Below are 20,603 nucleotides of genomic sequence, written 5' to 3'. Positions count from 1 at the left end.
TTATTATTTAAAATATGAGTTAAAATTATGAATTAGTAAATTCTATACTCAAGCAAAAAAAAAAGCACAGGAGGAAGAGATGAAACAAGACTGGCAAATTATTGATAAATGCTGAATCTGGGAGAACTTATGATGAGGACTCATGACATAGATGTATTTATCATATACCATCATAAGAGAAATGATAATAATGAAATAAGAGATGATATACCATCATAAGAGAAATGTGTGGATTCATCACATCATTCTCTCTACTTCTGAGTATGTTTGAATTTTACTATAAGAAGTTGAAAAAAGTGTTCTAACATTTGTTGATACACTTTTAAGGAGCTCAAATCAGGGCCCATCAAGCCCTATTCCATTTTATAGAGGAATCTACAATTAAAATAATTTTTCAACACTTTACACTTTTTTTTAAACCAGCATCTCAGTCATCAAATGTAACTTCCACATGACAGAAGAGTTCACCCACATCTTCCCTTAAAAAAAATATATATTACTAGGTTGAGGGGCCAGCCCAGTGGCTGAATGGTTAAGTTTCAGCGGCCCAGGGTTTCACCGGTTTAGATCCTGTGCGCGGACCTAGCACCGCTCATCAAGCCACACTGAGGCAGCATCCCACATGCCACAACTAGAAGGACCCACAACTAAAATATATAACTATATACTGGGGGGCTTTGGGGAGAAGAAGGAAAAATAAATAAATAAATAAAATCTTAAAAAAAAATACATATATATTGAATTTTAACCACATGTGGTACAACTGGCAGACTTGCCCAAAGGTGCACCAGGACATCCAATGGCTTGTCTGACAGCAAGCCAGCTGGGACTAGGGCATGCTGAGACAATCTTCAACATTTCTAAGCTCCCCGGACACAGAAAATGAGAGCTATTAGTCTGGCTCCTTGACCAAACTGTAGCTATTTGTCATTAGAGTCTAGCAGAGTATAGCCAGTCCAAGTAGGGCTTGCTTACTGCAAACAATGCTGATGACTTTTTAAAATGGTGAATCCAATCCACTAACAATAGGAAGGATTAAAAAAAATAAGACCATCTGACTCATCCTCTAGGGAAATGACCAAACGCACTGATTGACCATAGACATTAACAGATTCAAAGAGCAGACGGCAAATTCGAGAATGGGGAAATAACCTCTCTCCTTCTGTTGCAAGTATGTTGGGAGCCCCAGGAGGCAGAAAGATAAATCTAGGAGCTTACTCCGAGCTGGAGAGACAATGATCCAGTGTGGAACAGACCCTCTATCTTTCCCTCAACTCTCCAAATAATTGGGGGCTTCCTGCCCCCAGGAGTGGGAGGAGTACTAAAATATCCCAAAGACTCCCAGGCCTCTAGGTGCTGAGCAACTGGCTTTCCCAGATATGCCAATTTGTTAGCTTTAGTATTAGTACCCATTCGCCCTACCAAGGCTTCCTTTTCCTTGATTGCCCTCTAAAAAGGAGGGTCCAGAGAGGGGAGGGTCTTTCCAATGAATGCCTCTCCATACTGAGGACCCAGCAGCACCAAGGCCCCAAGATGGCTCTCTGTGGGAAGATGGAAGAATCAAGAGAAGTCATGCCTGTTTCTCTCTTGCTAACACGTAGTCACACTGAAGTTTTTTGCTGTTTCCCAATTAAGTTTCTTCCATAAACCTTGCCCTATAATGCTATGGAATTTATAATAAACTGTGGTGCATGATAGGTAGAGGCTAGAAGGACCCACCTTGCATGACACTGGAGGGGGCGGGGATGGTTCTGAAGATATATCCTAAAAGGAACAGGTTGGCCGGCCAATGGCTACGCCTCCTATACCTGGAATGACTGACTTCTTCATTCAGATACATCAGTAAGGTGAACAGAGATTTCAAATTTTACTTAGAGAAATTTTAAGAAGTGAAATAAAAGGACTTTTTAAAGTTTCATATTAACACTTACATTTTTCCCCCACATTATCTTTTACTTTTAAAGAGAAACAAAGTTTTTGTTGTGGTGGTGAGTTTTTCCCCCAATGGCTGCAACTAACTTTTCTATGGTACTTTGGTTTCCAAAGGGCTCTCACAATTACTTCACCCAGTAGCTGCTATAATTCCTATTTTACAGATGAGTGAACAAAATATAGCTCAAAATTTTAGGAGTTTTAATATAGCCATTACTTGTTAAAGTGAAATTAAGTAAAATCTTTTATAAAAACTCTTGCAGCAAAAAAGAAAAATCCCTTGCAGCAAAACTGCTACTTTTTTCAATCATTGCAGTATGTATTAGGAATTAAAATGGATCGTCCTTACCTTTACCAATTTTCCAGTGATCTCCGGCATATCTCCCATTTTCCGATTATCCAGCATCCGAATTTCATAAGACTGACCTATTTAAAGACATCATGTATCAAAAACAATCCATATAAAGAACATTACTCTGTTTAACATAAAAATTCAACTGTCTCTCAAAACATACAATTACCCAATATTAATTTGCTGGAGAAACAAATTCCGGTTGATCTTTCTCTTCCCTGCAAATCACACCATCCATTCCTTCTTACACTATTACAGAAGACTAAAGTTTCTCTGTCAATTTATTTTCATCTTACTCTCTCACACTAAATCTTTATTATGCATACATGCATTATCCAAGACTAATTTTTTATAACAGCTTTATTGAGATATAATTTACATACCATAAAATTCACCCTTTTAAAGTGTACAACTGGTTTTTAGTATATTCTGAGTTGTGTAACCATCACCGCTATCAATTTTTGAACATGTTCATCACCCCAAAAAGAAAACTCACACCCATCAGTAGCCACTTCTCATTCTCCCATCCTCCCGGCCCCTTGCAACCACTAATCAATCTACTTTCTGTCTCTAGGGATTTGCCTACTTTGGACACTTGATATAAACGGAATTATGTGGCCTTTTGTGACTGGCTTCTTTTACTAAGCATAATGTTTTCAAGGTTCACACATGTTGCAGCACATATTAGTACTTGATTCCTTTTTATTGCTGAATATTTTTCCATTGCATGAACAAAGCACACTTTGTTCATCCATTCCCATCAGTTGATGGACATTGGGTTGTTTACACTTTTTTGACTATTATGAATAATAATAATATAAACATTTGTGTATAGGTTTTTCTGTGAGGCATGGTCAAATTTTAATCCTAGAGCTTTCTCCTTTGTGTCCAATGCACCCAACTCATACCTTCTCACTGCTCAATTAGCATCCATATGAAAACATGAGGAGATATTCACACACCAATCTATATAATTAGGAAAATAAGCTGCTGCCTAAAGTTAATAATGTACTCCAAACCCAGGAAAATGATTTCCAGATTATATGCCATTAAAAAATGACAGTATAATTTGATATGTAGAAAATCAGGAGGAATGAAAGAGGGCTTCTAGTATCGTATGAAGTTGAGGCTCTTTATGATATAACTACCAATATCTTGTCCACACTCCAATGAGGCTTGCAGAAAAATATATAAAGGGTACTAGATCACAGGATCAAAATACAACAAAGGTATCAAAACACAACCAAATCACTCCAAGACTGGTGAAGGAAAACAACTATATATAGTATTTACCAAGGAATAGTCCTTAGGATTCATTCAACAGATTGAAAGAGATTAACACTAAAAAACACCTTTATGGTAAGAGACATTTTTAAAAAGTTAAATTTGCAGCATATCTAACAATGGATCTGAACTAAGAAATAATTTTTAAAATAAAGCATATGAATAGATATCTTTGAAAAATACACCATTATACATTTAAAGTTATACTCAACTTCACAAGAATTTAGGAAATAAAAATTAACAAAGCGTAGGGCTGTCCAACCAGCCAGCATAGTGGTCAAGTTTGTGCGCTCTGCTTTGGTAGCCCAGGGTTTGTGGGTTCAATCCTGGGCGTGCACCTAGCACCACTCGTCAGGCCATGCTGTGTCAGCGTCCCACGTAAAATAGAGGAAGATTGGCACAGATGTTAGCTCAGGACCAGTCTTCCTCACACATACACACAAAATTAACAAAATGTGATTTACAGATCAACAAAAAATGTTTAATTAATTAAAAATCAAGTAGGCAGGGATGGAGAGAAATAAGCACATAAAATGTGGGGGAATATAAACTGATATAGTCTTTCTGAAAGGCAATCTGGCTGTACCTATTAACGAATTAAATACTGTATCCTTTGACTCAGGGATTCATTAGTCAAGAAAACAGGAAAAAATGCAAGAGGGGGAATATTTGCAACTCACATTACACAAAAAGGGCTACTCTTCCTAATATATAAAGAACTCCTACAAAATCACTAACAAATATCCAACATCCCTAGAAGAAGAAAAAGGAGGAAATGACATGAACATGTGGTTCATGAAAGAGGGAAATGCCAACGCAGTTCTTAAACATATTGAAAGACATTCAACCTCGACCAGAGAAATGTAAATTAAAACCACACCAAAGCCATTTTTCACCAGTCAGTTTAGCATAAATCTCTCAGTTTGAGTTGCTGAGTCTAAAGGGAAACATTCTCCCACCTAAGCACTAACCAGGCCTGACCCTGCTCAGCTTCGGACAGCAGATGAGACTGGGTGCATTCTGGGTGGTACGGCTGTGGACGAAAGAGGGACTCTCATATACTGACAGGAGGAGTGGAGACGGTAAGAAGCAGTCACTCTCTAGAGATATTGTGAAGGAAGAGCCTAAGCATTCTCTGGTGTATTAGATGCAAAGTGTGAGAGAAAGAAGAGTTGAAGATTATTCCAGATTGTTGGCAAAGGAATTTCCTGACATGGAAGATCACTAGGCTTAGAATTGAGGGGGGAATCAAAAGTGCGACTGAATACATTAAGTCTGAGATACCTTTTGGACATCCAAGTTGATAATCAAGTTGATTTACAAATCTGGAGCCAAGAGGAAGAGATCTCGGTTGGAGATATTAATAGGGGACTTTTCAGGGTATAGTTGTTAGGTAAAGCCATTTAAAGACAGGATCATTCAAAAAGTGAGTGCAGAAAAAGAGAAGAGAGTGAGGGCACTTTGCTGGGATAAATAAAGAGTCAAAGAAGCCAGCGAGCTGGGAGGTGGAAGAAGTGAACAAAGTGCACAGTATCCTGGAAGCCCTTCCATTTGGCTGCCAAGCAGGGAGGGAAAACTTGTCTCCCCAGGATTACCCTGTGATCCTCAAAAACTCAAAAATTCTCAGGATTGAAAACATCAAATAAAGGAAGGAATCTCAATGTTCCTATCCTCTTTTGTATAACTTTTTCTAGTCAACCTAACAAGAATACTTCTGTGCTCAATATAAACTTTAATCGATTTCTACAAACAGATCTTGAGATTTGTTGTTCCTGTATTAACACACTGTAAATTTTTATTCTTCTAAAATCAAAAAGTAGGTTAAGAAAGGTTCTGTAACATTTGTTGTGCTTCAGATGGTCTCCCTACTGGAAACTATGCACGTCCCAGCTGTTCTCCTTCAGTTTTATCCCAACTCACTCACGACTTAGAAACCCCTCTCTATTAACAATATTCTTTAATGGTAATGTCCACTGAGTGAACTACCAGGCTTTTATTGGTTTAATTTCTCCTTCTTGTATTCTTCCATAATTCTTTTAATAACACAACTTGTTGAAATATTAGGCCAGGGTTCTAACTGAAATATAAAGAAGGTTCCACTATATATGAAGTACAAAGCTAACTTAAACAGCTATATCCTGTGAGTTGCTAGTCTTATTTTTTGCTTTACCTTCTGAATTTACCTTTCATGTTTTGATTTTTCACTCCTTTTTTGGCTTAGATACACAAAAGCACTGACAGAAAAATATAACTGTTGAGTTCATGTCCCCACTCACCTTTGAATATGGACTCTAAAGTCTAGCTTCCTCAGATGGACTCCAGAGCAACATGAAGCCCAAGATGTGACAGCCCCTCCTTGGCTAAGTTCAAAGCATTTATTTCTAAGGTCCTAATATTGAACTTTAATCTATAACAAGAACCAAAGCTAACCTCAAAGAAATCTACTAATGTGTAAAATGAAATTAATAAAAAATATTTTTTCTTTTTTGAAGCTTCTATCATTTAACAGTATTTTTAATCCACGAGACACTATTTCCTAGGGCCTAAAACCATTTGCAAAGTAGCTAATATGGATTAATTAACAGGATTCTCCAAGCAGAATCTGGCCTCCAAATGAACAGATATTTCTGATCTAGCAGCAGCAATGAGCTGATCTGGAATAAATCAAGGGGTTAAGATCAGAAGTCTCCCTCGTATCATGAGGTGTGGAAGCATCAAAGACTCAGCTGGAGCTGTAAGAGAAGGGGCAGCCTATGCCAGCTCAAAGGGAGAGCCAACTGCGTTTATTCCACCCTCTTGTGGCTCCATGTTGGGACTACAGTTTTTTACTCCACAAAGTCAGAGACTTAACTCTTCTTGTTACCTATGAGCAGAGGAGGCCAGCTGCTCAGGCATAACTAGGAAAACATAATACAGTTTTTAAACTCTGTACTTCTATTGTTCAAAATAGTACAAAAACGAACACTCTAAGGCATCAATACAACTTGTGAAATGTGTTCCAATTTCTACCTGACTGATGAAGTTAAGGCTATACAGAATTTACATCTTTTTCTTTATGGTGTTATGCAATGATCAATATTCTTCAGCAATAGCTGCCCAAGAGGCAGAAGGTGAGTTTTACGAGGAGGCTACTAGCAGTGCCCAAGCTATGACCAAAGAATGGCACACAGCCCCAACTATGCACCAGCCTTCCTCTGAGGAAAACCATTCAACATAACAGGTGATGGGGAGGGTAAGCTCACATATTTGCTTGAATATTCAAAGTAATAAAAAACTGAAGCATGGTCCCCAGACCAGAGGATCAGCATTACCTGGAAACTTGTCAGAAAGGCAAATTCTCTGGCCCTACTTCAGACCTACTGAATCAGAAACTCTATGGGGCCGAGCAGTCATGTTTGACAAGTCCCCTGGGTGACCCCAATGCATGCTAAAGTTGGAGAACCACTGCTTTATGTAAAGATGTAAATATTCAGTCAGTCAATACTCTTTCCAACATAAAGTGTTCAGGACCTTTTCCTGGGAATAACTTAATACTCAAAATGCTCTGAGTAAAACGATAAGAACTAACCATCTTTTCTTAGCAGCTGAACAAATACTAGGATATGTTATGCTAAACACTCTCCCAAAGTGCTCTACCAAAGAGAAAAATGGCCTGGTTTAGAATGCTGATTATACATTTGCATCATTTTGCACAGGGATCATTTAATACAATGTTATATGAGTCACTGTTCAATATCAAAGGTAACAAGATTTCAAAAGTCCTTTATAGTTCAAATTATTTAGTTGTCTATTAAAATTAAGAACTAAGTCAATTGAAAGCTCTTTAAAATAACTTGCATGGTGAACATGATGTAATGTATACAGAATTCGAAATATGATGTACATCCGAAAAAAATAAAAATTAAAATAAATAAATAAATTGCAGTATGATTCCTATACACGTAACCAAAATTCACTAAACAGTCATTCACTTATTTGACAGGACTGTACATCTGACAACAGTCTAGGACAGTTCTTGTTATATTACATATATATGCTCCATAAGTACATTTACGTTCACATATATTCATTACACGTGTGTACAGTCCACGTATTTGAATATATGTATATGCACACATTTTGTTTATATACATGACCACAAGTGAGGGCTCAGGGTTCATGAGATGCCCATTTCAAGACCCAGCTTAGAAACTTAGACAGGGCCTTCAGAGATAAGCTCTGTCTGGAGGCAGTCCTGGAAGATGTGGAGGTTTTGTCTAGAACCGTAAATGATGACCACCATACGGAAACAGCTCTGATACACACAACAGTGGTTCATCCCGCACCACCCTGGAGATCATCCATGTAGTACCCATTTGCCTTGGTTAATGTGTTAGTTTCCTGTAGCTTCTTTAACAAATTTCCAGAAACTTAGTGGCTTGAAACTATACAAATTTATTATTACACAGTTCTGGAGTTCAGAAGTCCAAAATGAGTCTACTGGGCTAAAATCAGGCTGTCAGCAGGGCTGCGTTCCTTCTGGAGGCCCTAGGGGAGAATCTCTTTCCTTGACTTTTTCTACTTCTTGATGCAACCTATATCCCTTGGCTCTCGGCCCCTTCCTCCATCTTCAAAGCCAGCTGCACGTAGCATCTTCAGATCTCTCTCTGGCTCCTGACTTTCCTGCCTTCCTTTCACTTTTAAGGACCCTTGTGATTTCACTGGGCCCACTTGGATAATCTAGGATAACCTCTACATCTCAACACCCTTAATTTAATCACATCTACAAAGTCTCTTTTGCTATATAAGGTAAAATAGTAACAGGTTCCCACAGTTGCTAAGCAATGCAAACACACCATTTCTACAGTTCAAAACTGACACAGGTTTATTTAAAAGATTATAATTGTACTTTCCAACAAATCTGGCAAAATTCCTGAGTCATCACACGGGTATCTAATCCCAGGGTTGTGTTCTAACCACTTGTAAAAATTGCTCATCTCGCCGCTATAGGAAACTAACACATCAACCAAGGTCTAAATAATTGGTCTTCCAGTACAATCAGAAATCATTAAAGCTACTTAGTTATAAATAATAGTAATAGCAGCAAAGGCTCATGTCGTGCTTCCCATGCGCCGGCCAGTTTATTTAAGTGCATTACATATATTAACTCAATTTAATTCTCAACTGCCTTATGTGGAGCGTATTAAATTAAGTAACTTGCCTAACTAGCAGGTGGTGCAATGGGATCTAAACCCAGGCAGCCTGGCTCCAGACACCGCTGATAACCACTACTCAATCTTCTCTTTCTACCTCTCACACCCCAGTAAATGCAGAAAAGACATTTAAATCACTGGTCACTGTAACTAGTTGAAACACTTAAAAGGAAGAAAAAGGTATTTGAATAATGTGCATAAGGACGTCCACTACGCAGCAGAGGAGCATAGATCCTGGGCAGTTCTATTTCATTCATATGAGAGCTTCTACTAGACATTACTTTCAGAGATGGAACTTCTCTCTTGAATTTCATCCTTTAGTAACAAGACCATTATATTCACCACAGCTACATTAACCATATAATTCACTCATCACATGAACAAATAAGTTTACTAGAATAAATTCAATAAAATATTAACTATACTTCTGTTATACAAAGACTGTCATAAAACATGATTAGAATCTTCTTAGGTGTTTAAAAATGGTTCTAATTCAGTGCTATCTGAGGCGAGCAAAACTTGATAACTGGGTGACAGGGGAAGAAGACTTTGTTGTACAACCTTTCATATCTTTTGAGTTTTGAACCATGTATATAAATCATCTATTTAAACTGTTAAATTTAAAATGATAACAATTAACTGAAAACTTAGAAAACATTAGAACTATTCTAGTAAACAGACTTGGTAGTCAAGAAAATGAGATTTGGAATGAGAAAACTCCGGGTTGAAACCTTTATCTATAAAAAACATGGTCAATAATCTAAATAGAAAACTGTAGGAAAAATTTACTCCCTCTAAAGCTTTAATATCATAAAATGGGAATAACTGTGCTTTCATTAGTTGTCATTATTTCCAAGTAGTACAGAAGAAAGTGACTGCTTAATTTCCCTCTCATTTGTTAGAATGAATGCAAACAGACTGACATGTGGAAGCTTAGGCAGAATGAAAACTTGTGCTAATGGATGACAACTTCAAATGCCCTATCTAATCCTTTATAAATTTTTTGTATCTTGGGGCCAGCCCTGTGGCATACTGGTTAAGTTCAGCATGCTCTGCTTCAGAAGCCTGGGTTTGTGGGTTCAGATCCCAGGTGTGGACCTACACCACTCATCAGCCATGCTGTGGTGGCAACTCACATATAAAGCGTACGAAGACTGGCACAGACGTTAGCTCTGGGCTAATCTTCCTCGAGCAGAAAAAAAAAAAAGCTGAAGATTGGCAACAGATATTAGCTGAGGGTTAATCTTCCTCAGGAAAAAAAAAAAACTTGTATGCTTTTTTGATGAACAAGGCAACACTGCCATTATAAGTCATTTTCCTTGGTTAGAGCTGAAGAGTTCATCTGAATACAGGAAAAACTGATTGGTGAGCATTAAAACTGAATAACGATCTGATTCCTAAAAACAGAAAGAGTAAACAGTACATTATGTCAATACCTAACAGTCACACCATCAAAGCTGATGCATAGATGTTACTATACTAAAATGGTATCACCTAGGTATACTCTGCAAGAACTTTCCATGGCAATGTCACTTTAGCTAAAAAAAATATTCATGGGATTTTACTAGAATTCCTGGATAAAACTAATCAAGCCTAAATATTATTTTCTATATCTATAGCTGATTCTCTTTACACTATTCACTGCAGGAAAGGCTTCAGTAAAAAGTCAAAACTGCAGATGCACTGTCAAGGATGTTTTCTTTGGGAAAGTGCGCTTGAGCATCTGAAGATCCTTTGCTAAGTCTGGACCTTCGTTTGTTTTATCAGTTTAGGAGGTGAGGTGAAAGATACGCAGCAACAATTCAGTCAGGTCCAAACCTTGCCTGAATCTAGAAAAAGCTATGGATCCTCTTCCTAGGAGAACGTACATTTATAAAAAACTTGAAAATTTTAGGGAATTCATGAAAATCTTGGGTTCAGAACCTTTTGGCAAAGTGATAAATGCTGCGAGACAAGTATGTAAAAGAACTATACACACTATGTATATTTGATACTCAGGTATTAAAGGTATTATAATTTCTTTTTAAAAGGCATATAAAAGAATTCTTTTATTACTCGAATGCATTTTTAGTGATTATTCAAATCAAAGTTTTAAAAAATATGTCTACATATGCAGTTCATTTTTCTACTTTTTTTCTTAAAAGAAAAAAATTTATATTAATTATAAATAAACTAACAATTCTACAACCAAGAAAATACTCATCATTGATACTGCAGTGAGCAGAGTTAACCACAAGAAAATCACCTGCACTTATTATATTGATCATAGTCAAGCTGGAGCATCACCTGGGAGGAAGACATAGGGAGGCTGCTGGAAAAACTGGACACAGGTAGTAGTTTCATGGGAATAATATACGTAAAAATTCATTGAGCTGTACACTTCAGACTTGTGCATACTACTGTATATACTGCAATAATTTTTTAAAAAATCTAAGCTTGACCAAACTGATACTGAACAATTTAATCAACTGCTCTAAGCTTTAGTTTTTTTTCATCTGTAAAGTGGCTTAATAAAACTTCTAGGTTTATTGTGGGAACTAAATAAGATAACACATGTATAGTTTAGTACAATGCTTCATACACAGTAAACACTCAGTGAATGTCAGTATAATGTATCATCACTAGAGATGGTAGATTGCCACTTTCTCAATATGAAATATTGCTATGCAGCTTAATAATAGTAACAAATTATGGATTATTTCCCCAAGCCAATAGACAGATACATGCAACATGTTCCTTTAAACAGAGGTATGTGTGTGTATGTGTGTGTACTCATTCATCCCACGGTATGCACATAACAGATCTTATTCAACTATTCCCTAAGTAAGAGAAATTCAGGTTATTTCCTTTTTTGTCATTAGAAATAAAGCTACAGTGAATATCCTTGCCCCTACATTGTTTCTTCTGATATTTTTAGGTCTAAAACAGATTACCACGTAAACTCTTAAAGTTCTTTCAAATGTGAAACTTAAGTCTCAAATATCTGAATGCCTCCCCAAACCAATACTAAATTGACGTTAACAATAACGTTAGGGTATTGCCATAGGTGCTACAGATAGAATTACCTGAAGTAAAACTTCATAGATTCTAAATTTATTTTTCAAATGAAAGGTTAGAAGTTATTCTTCCCCATTTCAGAATATTAATCACAAAGAGTCTAAAATCTATAGCTCTTTCTAAAAGTTCAAGGAATTAAAGATTCCATTTAATGACAGAAAGATAATCACAATACACTCCTAAGTGAATAGACATTAATTCCAATTTTGTTGAAATAAAATAGATATACAGACAAGGAGATATACCTAAACTGTGAACTAGTTCTCTTGGTGGATGCAACTGCAGGCAATTTTCAGCTTCATCCCTTGACATATTTCCCAACTTTTCTACAATGAGTATACACTACTTTTCTAACAATAAGAATCTTCAATTTTTTTACAAAATAAGAGTTCAACATGCTTTCAGTAAATGATCCAACAAATTAATTCCTGCATAACAAAGTACTCTTGTTTACATTGGTAGGTCACATTGGCTTGTGTCCAAACTGCTAACAGCACCTAAAACAACCCCTCATCCTTCCCAAGGGTAAAGTCTACCCCCACAGCTGTTTTCCATTCTGCCCATTCTCACTTGCACATCACCAAAAGATACTATTCTTCTAGAACACAGAGAAGACATGGGTAGACAAAATCTGACAAGGTTTACTTTAGCCACAGACTCCATCTTGCTGCAGCTCATGTCTATTTTCAGCACAAACCTGCTTCATGCCTGAGACCCAGGCTCCTCGATAGCTGGACTTCCGATTCACTCTCAAGTTCCATATTGAAACCACTGTTCCTAAAAATAACTGACATCCTTTCCTACTTGCTCCTCCTTTGGATTCTGTCTGAAAAATCCTGTAATAAATCTTGTTCCAGACCCTCTTTATGTAAATCAGTCTCCACAAACTATTACTTTGTTGGCTCAACTGTAAAATTCCTACAATTTTTGTTAACTAAAGTTGGAAAATGTAAGAAAAAGAATCTAATTTTAAATTATTACAGTAATCTTGGCTACAGTGCCAAAACATTTATTTCAGATTTTTGTAAATTCTTACATCAAAATCTGACACAGCCACACTAACCTTGGTTCAAGTAAGTGAGCGTTTCATCATGCAGTTTTACTGCTGGCGATGTTGCAGCACACATCACGTACTGAAAAGGTGGGTGCTTAGTCTCATCATCCAATGGAAGGCTGGAATCCTCCTGCTTGAAAATGGGCAATGCCAGGACATCGCTGAAAAGCAAAACATCAACACTGACCTTACTTGCACTGAAAATATGTAAAAGCATATAAAAACATTTAGGGGTAGTTTCTTTTAAAATTTAAGATCAGAAATGATATGCAGAATAAAAGAACTATTAATGCTAATCTGGCTCCCCTCAAAGAGAATATTAATAACCCCTATCTCTAGTGTGGGTGTGCAGCTATCATGAGGCAGGTAAAATAAAAAGTATTTAATAGTTAATAAAGTCCATGCTACTGATGAAGTAAGAGATCAGGCTAACGATATCTATGGTACTTGAAAAAAAGTTACTTCAAAAAAATCTTTAAAAACTTTAAATTCATTATTTCCGTAAAAAAAGAACAACAGTGTGTAGCTACCTATTTCAAAAGGTAGGTCACATTGGCCCCATGAAATCACAAAGAAGCATTTGATTAAAATGGTACTTTACAAAAAGTTCCCTACTAGGCCTGGCACGTGCTGAGAGCATAAAGCCTGATGCTTAGTCTAAAACAATGGCTCCTTCTGAGAGGCAAACAGCAACAGCAGAAACAGCTGCTATCTTTTCCCCCAAGAATAACTAGGGGCATTGATTAGGAGGAAGATGGAGGGGGAGTCTTCTAGGGCATTGTCTACATTCTCTATTAACCTGGGTGGTTAAATACACATGGATGTGTGCTTTTTTTTTAACTGAGCTGAGACATAATTTACATACCATAAAATTCACCCTTTTAAAGTACATAATTCAGTGATTTTTAGTATATTCACAGAACCGTGCAATCAACACCACTAATTCCAGAATGTTTTCATCACCTCAAAAAGAAATCTCGTACCAATTAGCAGTCATTCCTTATCCCTCCACTCTATCTCCAGTCCTGGCAACCACTGATCTACGGATTTGCCTATTCCAGACATTTCTTTTTTTTTAAAGGAAGATTTGCCCTGAGCTAACATCCACTGCCAATCTTCCTCTTTTTGTATGTGAGCCACCGCCACTGCATGGCCACTGACAGACAAAAGTGGTGTAGGTGTGCGCCTGGGAACTGAACCTGGGCCACCAAAGCAGAGCACACCAAACTTAACCACTAGGCCACCGGGGCTGGCCCTGGACATTTACTTCAAATAGAATGATATGGCCTTTTGAGACTGGCTTCTTTTACTCAGTATGTTTTCAAGGTCCACCCGTCTTGTAGCATGTATCCATACTTCATTCCTTCTTATTGCTGAATGGTATTCCACTGTATGGATATACCACATTCTGTTTATCCAGTCATCAGATAATGGGATATCTGGATAGTCTCCATTTTTTGGCTATTATCAATAATGCCACTATGAACACTTGCATATGTTTTTGTGTACACATGTTTTTAACTCCTTTGGGTGTATATCTAGGAGTAGAATTACTGGGTCATATGTAACTATTTAACTTTTTGAGGAACTGCCAAACTCTTTTCCAAAGTGGGTGCACCATTTTACATTCCCACCATTAATGTATAAAAGGTGGATATTTGTTTTTGAAATGACTCGCTGAGCTGTACATTTATATCTTGATAACTTTTGTATGTTCATTCTTCAATAAAAAGTAAAATAATAAAATATCCAAACAAATAACTACTACATCAATACCAACAGCAAAGGCTTATCTGAATTTCTTATTTTCCCTTTTTTTCCTTCTGACAAGCTGTTGCCTAAGTCAGGTATGTGGCTGGCCCATTTTAATTAAATTCAATTTAAAAACAAAATGTGGAAATAAATGAAATGGGAGGGAAACTCTGCACTCCCTCCTCCCCGCCTACATTTCTATTAAAGCACTAGAGTGACTGATTATTCAGAGACTAAATTACCCACTAATTCTCCTTCTCTTTTATTTATATCTAGGAACTGTCAAAACACTCCGCAGTACAAAAGTATAACTGAGGAACACATACTCAGTGATGGTCCCCAACTCTCTGCTAGAGTTCTTAACACTGTGACCTAGGAATTCTGTCCCATCTAGGTGGAACAGATATAAAACCGTTGGGGCAGATATAAAAACTTTTCAGGAGATTTAAAAATGGTACTTTAAGACTCAAAGTAGCTGTCTTTATGAAAAACAACCGTAACAGTCAAAATGGCTCCAAAGCAGATGAACATATATATAGTCTTACATCATATATACGTAACCATTTAAAGGTCTCTTAGTTAGAAAGAAAACAAAAATGAGATGAGAGCCATGACTCACGAGCATTATACTTATAAGTGACATGGAGAATAATTTTAAGATCTCAATGCTAACTCCTTGAGTTGATCATTAAATACAGGTCATCAAAATAAGAAATAAGACTGCATAAGAATGACCATTTATAAATAAACTGTCACATGTAGCAAATAAAATTTTATTTGCTTCAGATCCTAGAAGGTGACCACCATTTTATTCACTCACTTATAGCCTAGATGATCCACACAGGAAATACTACGCTCATGGTAGGTGCTAAATGATTCTTGAGTGAACTTAACATACAATCATGTAAACATCATTTGCTCTTGAAAACTCAATTAATTTTTTTACTTAATTAGAAGGAAAATGCATTCCACTCAAGCCAGAGTGATGCTCTTCAAACAGCAGTCAGATCATTTCATTCCTTTGAATTCTCCATCAGCTCACTTTCAACCAGCATCCTTACAAGGTCCTACAAGGCCCTACTCAATCTGCTCCTCTTCCCCCCAGCCTCCTTCCCCAACCTTTTCAGAGCCTTTGCACTGGCTCTACTCTTCAGCTGATGTCCTTCTGGCTCATTTCATTCAAATGTCACCTTCTCACTGACAATCTGACAGTGCAGTCCTCTTATCCACATTCCCAATTTCCCTTTGCTGCTCTATTTATCCATAAAACTTATCACTTTCCAACAGTATACATGACATAAGTTTGTATTCCCCATAAGTATATAACCATCCCCGAAATTTGTTTCTCTTCACTGACTGACTCCAGCATGTAACACAAAGACGGAGCTTACGTATCCGCTGACTCAAGGAAACAATTGCAGCATTAATAACCAATCAATTGTTACTAAAGTGAAAAACTAGGTCTCCAATTTTTTTTTTTTGAGGAAGATTAGCCCTGAGCTAACATCTGCCACCAATCCTCCTCTTTTTTGCTGAGGAAGACTGGCTCTGAGCTAACATCCGTGCCCATCTTCCTCTACTTTATATGTGGGATGCCTACCACAGCATGGCTTGCCAAGCGGTGCCATGTCCGCACCCGGGATCCGAACCAGCAAACCCCAGGCCACTGAAGTGAAACATGCACACTTAACAGCTATGCCACCGGGCCAGCCCTCCAGACAATTTAAGATCCTCATTTCTACTAGGTTGAACTCTAAGAGAGTCCTAGTATTCAATTGTGTTTGTAATCCCATATCTCAGACAGGACTCCAAGGTATCTGACAAGCAAATGAAAAGCCTCAAGGCTTCAATTTATTCCAAATAATTTTGAAGTGTCAGTACCCAAAAATAAGCAGGCACACAGACAAACAAGACTCTAGGAGCAAGAACCAACAGCAAAAACAACAGATGTATGCCATCTGTTCCAGGTTCCGTCTGTTGGTATTCAGCTCTTCTCTGCCTTTGTTGCAGAGGGTTAGAGCCTGAAAACTACATTTACAAGGCTCCTGGCCAGTTGCAGTCTTGTTATTTGCTCCAAAGGGAAGCACTGGTGGGAAATTAACAGGGAATGGGAAAGGGCAGAGGCAGGCAAACACAGCCTGCAGCTGCAGGAAATTTCAGGTGGCAGCAGCCATGCCTCCAGCGGCTAGCCCAGGAGCAACCAGGTAACATGCCCTCCACCCCAGACCCTTCTAGCACTTTTCCAATCAAATACTTCACTAAATCTTCCTCTGCTTGAAACATCTAAATGTTTTCTGTTTTCCTGATTGGACACAGATATTCCCCAAAACTTCAGATGCTTGAATTATTGGACCCATACTGTAAAATTATGCTTATTATGTAAAAGAGAAATAAAAGACAAGCCTGAAAAGATGTACAAGGAACAGGAATTTTTAAGGGATGCAGAACTGGAAAGGAACAAACAGCACTTCTAGAACTGGAAAATAAAATTACTAAAATTAAAAACTCAGGTCTGGGGTCGGCCCGGTGGCGCAGCAGTTAAGTGCACACGTTCTGCTTCGGTGGCCCAGGGTTCGCCGGTTCAGATCCTGGGTGCGGACATGGCACTGCCTGGCAAGCCATGCTATGGCAGGTGTCCCACGTATAAAGTAGAGGAAGATGTGCATGGATGTTAGCTCAGGGCCAGTCTTCCTCAGCAAAAAGAAGAGGATTGGCCACAGATGTTAGCTCAAGCTAATCTTCCTCAAAAAAACCAACCAAACAAACAAACAAAAACTCAGGTTTAACAGCAGCTCAGACAGAAATGTAGAGTATACAAGGAAACTGGAATATAGATACAAGAAGTTAGCAAGAAGGAAGCACAAAGAGCGAAATCATGGAAAACACAGAAGAGACGTTAAGAAAAGAAAGGACAGGGGCCGGCCCGGTGGCACAGCGGTTAAGTTCTCACGTTCCGTTTCTCGGAGGCCTGGGGTTCACCAGTTCGGATCCCGGGTGCAGATATGGCACTGCTTGGCAAAAGCCATCCTGTGGTGGGCATCCCACGTATAAAGCAGAGGAAGATGGGCACGGATGTTAGCTTAGGGCCAGTCTCCCTCAGCAGAAAGAGGTGGATTGGCAGTAGTTAGCTCAGGGCTAATTTTCCTCCAAAAAAAAAAAAAAACAAAGAAAGAAAGGACAAACTGAGATTTACATTGAATTGAAGTCCCAGAAGAGGAAAGAATGGGGCAGAGGTAATATTCGAGATAAAAGCTAAGCAAATTCCAGAACTGATGAAATACACCAATTTACTGATTCAAGAAGCCTAAATTGGGCCAGCCCCAGTGGCCTAATGGTTAAGTTCAGAGTGTTCTGCTTTGGCAGCCCAGGTGCAGTTTCCGGGTGCCAACCTATACTGCTCTGTTAGTAGCCATGCTGTGCTGGCAGCCCATATACTAAAAAATAGAGCAAGATTGGCACAGATGTTAGCTCAGGGCAAATCTTCCTCAGCAAACAACAAAAAAAGCCCAGATAACCAAAGAAATTCAAATTTTAAAAAATCCACAGAAATATATCAAGGAAAACGTCTAAGCCAGCACAGGATGTGGCAGTTCAAGTTTCTCAGTGAAGTACCAAGTAAGGCAATCAGATGAAGGTGGGTATGGGAAGGAAGAGGTGCAGGTCTGCAGGGAAAGAGAAAGGAGAACAGCTTGAAAGCGGCATGAGAAGTAAGGAGGATCCCTCAACCTTCCAGTGCACTGGCAGGACTGTGGCAACAAACCCCAGCACCTGAGAGGGCTTCAGGGCAAGAGTGTACTCGGGACAGCCAGCTTTCCAAAGAATAAGAAGGTAAAGATACCATTACGAGACAAAGCTGGCTATATTAGTCTCCCAGGGCTGTCGTAACAAAGTGCTAAAGACGGGAATCTTAAGACAACAGAAATTCACCGCCTCCCAGTTCAGGAGGCCAGCAGTCTGAAATACAGGTGTCGGCAGGGTCGGTTCCTCTGAGGGCTGTGAGGGAAGGAGCTGTCCCAGGCCTCGCTCCCAGCTCCTGGTGTTTGGCGGCAACCCTTGGTGTGCCTTGGCTTGCAGGTGTATTACTCTAGTCACATGGCCACCTTCTCCCTGTCTGTCTTCACACAGACTTCCTTCAGTGCATGCCTGTCCCTGTGTCCAAACTTCTCCTTTCTATAAGGACACCAATGAGATGAGTGCCCACCCTGATGACCTAATTCTAACTTCATTACCTCTAAAGACCTTATTTCCAAAATAAGGCCACACTCTGAAGTATCAGGGGTTAGGACTTGAACATATCTTTTCAGGGGGACACAATTCAATCCATAACGTTGACCATTTAGGCAATTTTCTGATGACACACTGAGAATTCCAGAGGGCAAAGTGGAAGGAATTGGTAAGAAAGGGGAGATGGCTACAGAACGGAGGAGGCGCAGAGCCTTAGCTGACCAGAGTGCTTGAGAAAAGGAGTGTCCTGAAAATGTGGAACTTCTCACAGCCCGTCATACAAACAAGTATTCAGGGCACAAAAGGACCATGCCAATATGCTCTAAAAAATGAGATACATGTCTAGGAGAGCGATCAAAACAGAAAAGGCACAAATAAGGAGGAATAAAGAAAGTGATAAAACTAACGGCACAAAAACTCAAAAGATGAGAATGTCACTAACTTTATGCCCTTACATTTGAAAATATGGATAAGATGAACAATTTCCTAGAAAAGTAATATCAAAACTTTCTTCAAGACGTAAAAAGCTTTAAAAAATAATCCTACAGAGACTGATACTGTAGTTAAAATACTTCCCCCAAAGAAAGCTCCAGGCCTAGAATGGTTTCACAGGCGAGTTCTAACCAAAATTTAAATGGTAGCCCTTACACAAAGTCTTCAACAGAACAGAAACAGCGGCAATACTTCCTAACTCATCTTATGAGAGTAATATAACTTCGAAGTCAAAACTAGGTACAAACAGAACTAGAAAAGAAAATGAAAAGCTCATTTCAGCCATAAATATGCAAATAAAAATCCTAAGCTACATCTTATCAAATCAAATCCAAGACTATAATGACAAACCATGATCTAGTTGGGTATTCCCCAGGAAAACAAGGACAGCATACAGAATCTGAAAACAGACCACCACATCTATAGGCACTTGATTTAGAACAGAATGGCATTATAAAGAGGAGAGAAACAGTCTTCAGTAAATGATACTAAGGTAAACTTGATATTTATACAGGAAAAACTGCAAGAGGGCCCCTACATCATACCATACCAAAAACAGAAGAAAAAAAGATCAACTCCAGATGGATTGTAAACTTAGGTGTAATATATAAAGTAACAAATCTTTTAAAAAGACTGTAAAATATCTGTAGACCCTCAGAGTAAGGAAAGACCAAAGGAAAAGATTGGTCAATTTGACCATATCAAAATCAAGAACTTCTATTCAAAAGCCATCATAAAGAGAATGGAAAGACAAGACATGGAGCAGAAACTTTTTGTGACCTATCCATATATTTAAAGGCTAGCATCTAGAATATGCAAAAAAACTGCAATAATAAAGAAAATAAGAAAACAACAGAACTGAATAAAAACAAAGGTGCTGCCTTCAAAACTTGGGAGAGAAACTTACAGTTAAATAAACAGCCTTGGGGGTCGGCCTTGTTGCCTAATGGTTAAGTTCTGCCCACTCTGCTTAGGTGGCCCGGGTTTGCTTCCCAGCTGCAGACCTACACCACTTGTTGGCAGCCATGCTGTGGAGGTGACCCACATACAAAAGAGAAGAAGACTGACACAGATGTTAGCTCACAGCAAATCTTCCTCAGCAAAAATAAATAAATAAATAGCCTTAAATGCATCTCTTAGAAAACAAACACCAGGGGCTGGCTCATGGTACAGTAGTTAAGTCCAGCACACTCTGCTTCAACAGCCAGGGTTCATGCATTTGGATCCTAGAGGCGGATCTACATTGCTCGTCAGGCCACGCTGT

At 38.5% G+C, this 20,603-nt stretch overlaps 1 protein-coding gene across 6 annotated transcripts in view; it reads right to left on the bottom strand.

Moving 5' to 3' along the window:
• Nucleotides 1-20,603, bottom strand: part of UBP1 (upstream binding protein 1) — a 53,178-nt gene that overhangs the window by 24,412 nt on the left and 8,163 nt on the right. For all 6 annotated transcript variants that reach the window (XR_011426978.1, XR_011426980.1, XR_011426979.1 and 3 more), the window contains 2 exons: nt 12,881-13,032; nt 2,282-2,358 (listed from right to left, as the gene is read on the bottom strand). Coding sequence is in view for 3 of the 6 variants with exons in the window: in XM_023620780.2 (XP_023476548.1) it covers nt 2,282-2,358; nt 12,881-13,032 (229 nt within the window). In the remaining 3 variants the exon portion in view is untranslated. The remainder of the gene's footprint in view (nt 1-2,281; nt 2,359-12,880; nt 13,033-20,603) is intronic.

Source organism: Equus caballus, chromosome 16 (assembly GCF_041296265.1).
Source record: "Equus caballus isolate H_3958 breed thoroughbred chromosome 16, TB-T2T, whole genome shotgun sequence".
In the NCBI taxonomy this organism is placed as follows: domain Eukaryota; kingdom Metazoa; phylum Chordata; class Mammalia; order Perissodactyla; family Equidae; genus Equus; species Equus caballus.
This window is presented reverse-complemented; position numbering and strand designations above follow the sequence as displayed.